General features: G+C 49.7%; 1 protein-coding gene across 1 annotated transcript; it reads right to left on the bottom strand.

The window, feature by feature from the left end:
- Positions 1–408: 408 nt before the first annotated feature.
- LOC5567369 (leucine-rich PPR motif-containing protein, mitochondrial) lies at positions 409–3762 on the bottom strand. The gene is made up of 2 exons (XM_001657334.2): positions 3452–3762; positions 409–3397 (listed from the first exon to the last, which is right to left on the bottom strand). Exons 1-2 carry the CDS (start codon positions 3642–3644, stop codon positions 492–494), a joined length of 3099 nt encoding a protein of 1032 aa, XP_001657384.1. The 5' UTR covers positions 3645–3762; the 3' UTR covers positions 409–491.
- Between the last annotated feature and the right edge of the window lie 254 nt (positions 3763–4016).

Genomic DNA, 4016 nt, shown 5'->3' on the forward strand with positions numbered 1-4016 from the left:
CGTGGAAGGTCGTAAATCGGTTTGATTACATGCATAATAATAACTATTTACACCCTGACAGAACTGCCTATCTCAAAAATAGGTAAGAAGGGCGGGACGATGGTGCGAGCCTACCCACTCTGTCATCGGTGGGCGTCGGGCGTGCTATCGGGTATAGCATGGCTTATGGGGCTCTGCCTGCACAAATCATGTTTTCTTTCTCTTTCACTTTTTGTGAATTTGCTAACAACAATGCCATTAAAGTAAATCCAATACAGGAACAACGCCGTTTTCGGTAAACGTATTTCCCAGCGTGGGGGTTTATAGGGATGTTTGTATAAACAACGCAGATTGGCCATGGCTAGGGGGTGCGTTGATATTAACTTTGTACGATGAAAAGACAGCGAGTTGGAAGGAAAAACACTCAAAATGACTAACAAGTTACGTTTATTACACAATCCAATCGTCATTTTAACATCTTAGGAACTACTCTCTAAATCATCCACCCTAACTCACTTGGCATACAATCGCACCGCATTCGGCACCTCGTAGTTATTCACCTCCAACAAGTCGATCAGCTTCCTCGCAAAGTCCCCGCTAATCTTAAGCTCCCCCTCCTCGGCCTGCAACCGGTTAAAAAGCGCCACGGCCGCCTCACAGTTATTATCCCTCGCGTACTGCTTCATGATGACCCCGAGGAAGTCCGCCTCCCGCACGTTGGCCAGTCCCCGGGCGCATTTGGCCAGGCGGAGCACCACGTCCAGCTTACCCGAGTTCACCAGGAACTCACACTGCGTCAGGATGTATTCGTGGTTGACGCGCGTTTCCGGATTGATCAGAATCCGGCGCAGTTGCGCTTCGGTTCCGGCCTCGGCCAGGGCCACTATCAGCGTGTTGTTGGTGTTGGTGGCCCCGTGGATCTTGGACCCTATCTGGATGACCTCTGCGAGGAGGGCTTTAGCTTGATCGGGGGTGATTTCCGGGTCGTTCGAGTTGGTGAGGCGAACCAGGGTGGTGAAGATTTCCAACTGAAGCGGAGTTCGGCGCTTTTCGGTGGCGATCCGCTTGTACTCCGCGACGGCGTTTGTGGTTTGGTTTTTCAGGAGGTATTCGCGAATGACCGGGCCAAGGAGGGCGTTGTCGAAGGTGCAGTATCCGAGTTGGACGAGGAAGTTGAGCATTTCGCCAGTGTGGTTTTTGGAGGACTTGGGGTCGTGTTGAGCAGCCCATTGAGCGGTGTTCGTCAGGAGGTTCCAGATGTTCTTGTTGGAATTTCCAGGGCGTATGTGTCCGGAAGACGCTCGTTGCTTGAGGACATTCTGGGCAGTGGAGGGGAAACCTTTTTCGGCTAGGAGTGCAGCAAAGTCTATGACCTTGTGCTCGTCGAGCAGGAAGCCCGGGAACATGGTTTTGATTTGCTCCAGGGTCTTTCCGGCTTCGTCCACGTTTTTCCGCTTGATGTGCAGATCGAACACGGAGGCAAGCATGCCGGAGCTTAATTCGACTTTGGCTTCGTCACATTTCCGTTTGATTTCTAAGGCTCGATCCAAACGATTTTCACGAACACAAACTTGTAGGAGTCGACGGAGAACGCCTCGACAATTGAGCTTCTTCTCTTCCAGCTCGCCCAAGTGGCATTCCAGCTCGTCGTAGGTCATGTCCCTCGGGTGCACGATTATGGAGTCGAACATCTCTTTGGACGGAATGGTAAGCTTGTCTTCGACCAGCGAGTTGATCAGCTTATCAAGCCCTGCATCAATTTGCTGGGCTTTGGAGAAGTGGTTCTTCAAGACGTTGGCGCTCATCCGACTGATTCGAATCCGGTGGGTTGAGAACTCTCGGAGAAGGGATTTGATTGTTGAAACATCGTGCTTGGTTTTTCTATTGCTGATCAATTCCATGAGTAGCTGACCGGCCAGATCATGCTTTGGGTTCTGGGCTTTGTCTTTGAGATGGCTTATAACGCTAGCCATTGTTTGGAAGTGTTCCGCAGATTTGTTAACCGTCGTTTGAAGTACCAATGGATAGATGAGCGCTTCCGTGTCGACTTTGGAGGAATAGAGCTTTACGACATTGATTGCGTCCTGAAACCGATTTTGGTACAGCAAGTGCGATACAAATGGGGTCATCAAAACGGACATTTTGACGCCTCGGTCTTCGAACTGCTTCAGCGATGTTCGAACGTCCTTCAAGGAAATGGATAACTTCGGAAGGACAAAAACGGAGATCGTCTCCACGTCCAGTTCGGTTTTGTAACGCTGCATCAGTTTCAGTGCATCCATAACTCCAGCCTCGCCGCTCCTGGTAAAGTTCTGCACTATCAACGGCCAGAAATAGTGCGGGCGGAGATCTTCCTGTTGCTTCAGCAATCGTAGAAGTTCTGGATAGATGTCGATGCTGTGTTTGGCCGCACATTCACAGGCCACGTGCAGAGCTCGCTCATTTCGCTTAGTTTTGACGAGGAAATCCACCAGCAGAACAATTTCCTCCAGCGGTGCATTGCTTTTGACCAGATCGAATATCAATGGAACAGCGTAGCTATCGTAGTTCTCGTTCAGCTTGAACTCTGGAACGGGGAGCTCTCCCAATAATGTCCTCACAGACTCGTATCGTCCTTCGCGATACAAAACCGAACACAGATTTCTGATGAGGGGATCTATACTTGAATCCTGAACCACGGCTTCCGGAAGCAACTTTGCTAGGGACTTGACAACGCCCGTTTGTCCTTTAACCAGAGCTTCCTTCAGGGCCTCAATCACGTGATTCTCGCTTAGCAGGCTTCCCTTCTCTGTTATCAACTTCTGAGCCTTCTCCAATTGATCGTTCTTAAGCCATCCAATTATCAGCTCTCCATAAACTCCCCCATCAGATTCAACATTTCCCGCACTCATCGAATCTAGTAGGGTTCGCACCGCTTCCATATCCCCTGCCTTCGAATGCCCCCTCACCAAAGTCGCTGCTATCCTTGCATTCAAACCCATCCCTCGCTCCTTAAGCAGCTCCATCACTTCCCACATCCCATGGGCATCACCTCTCTCGCAAGCCACCGCCAAAACCAGCTCATAAAACTCCGGATCCTTGTCCACCTCAACCCTCTTCAAAAACTCCTTCACGCCTCCCTCCAATTCCACCCCATTCTCGCGATAAATCCTCAGCAAAATCTTCCACCGATCCAACGAAACCTGCTTCCCGCCGTCCCGGTGCGCCATGAACCACAGGTTCTGGAACAGCTTCATCCGGGTATCGACCGGATGCTCCAGCAGGAAACTGCCACAGCAGCCGAGCAGGAAGTCGTATCCCTCCACGGGGATATCGTCCGGCTTCTCCAGGATCTGATTCAGGCGCTCCATGTGAACACGCCTGTAGGCTAGTGCCTCGGCCTTCAGTTCGTCCAGCGGGTTCGCCGTTACTTTGGCGGCTGAAACAAACCACAGAGATCAGTATCAAAATTCAACCCTTCTTCAAAACGTACCTTTCTTGAATCGATGATTGGCTTGGGTGGAGAAGCTCCCACAGAAACTCGTTTGCACCACCGGCGATTTCCGCCTCGACAAGCTGCCTATCGAAGGCGATACGGAAAGAGGTCGAACCACTGATGCTGCCACGGTACGAATCGATGCCAAGCGGTAGTGCCGCGCCAGCACTAAACTTCGAAGCGTGTTCATGTTTTTTTACGGAACTATATTACTGACAAAATTGCGATTTTTACTTATGATGGGAAAAGATTACATGAGCACCCGGTCGGCGATACACGCGCACTGTGATGTTAGCGAGTTTTTGTTTTGATTCTGCGGTTCGCGTGCTGGTGGAACGAAAAGAAGAGGCCGCGAAGAAAAGCGAGAAATGTCACGAAATTGCCTCATCGGTCAAGCAGATCGAACGTTACCCGAATAAAAAATACAATACAAAAACAATATAACGTATTGAAACAGTACCATTCAATATATTGGAAAAACAATACAGTATATGTAAAATGACAATACAATTACAGTACAATATATTGTTTTGAACAGTTCACTGTATGGTATATGAGATTT

Source organism: Aedes aegypti, chromosome 3 (assembly GCF_002204515.2).
Source record: "Aedes aegypti strain LVP_AGWG chromosome 3, AaegL5.0 Primary Assembly, whole genome shotgun sequence".
Lineage (NCBI taxonomy): Eukaryota > Metazoa > Arthropoda > Insecta > Diptera > Culicidae > Aedes > Aedes aegypti.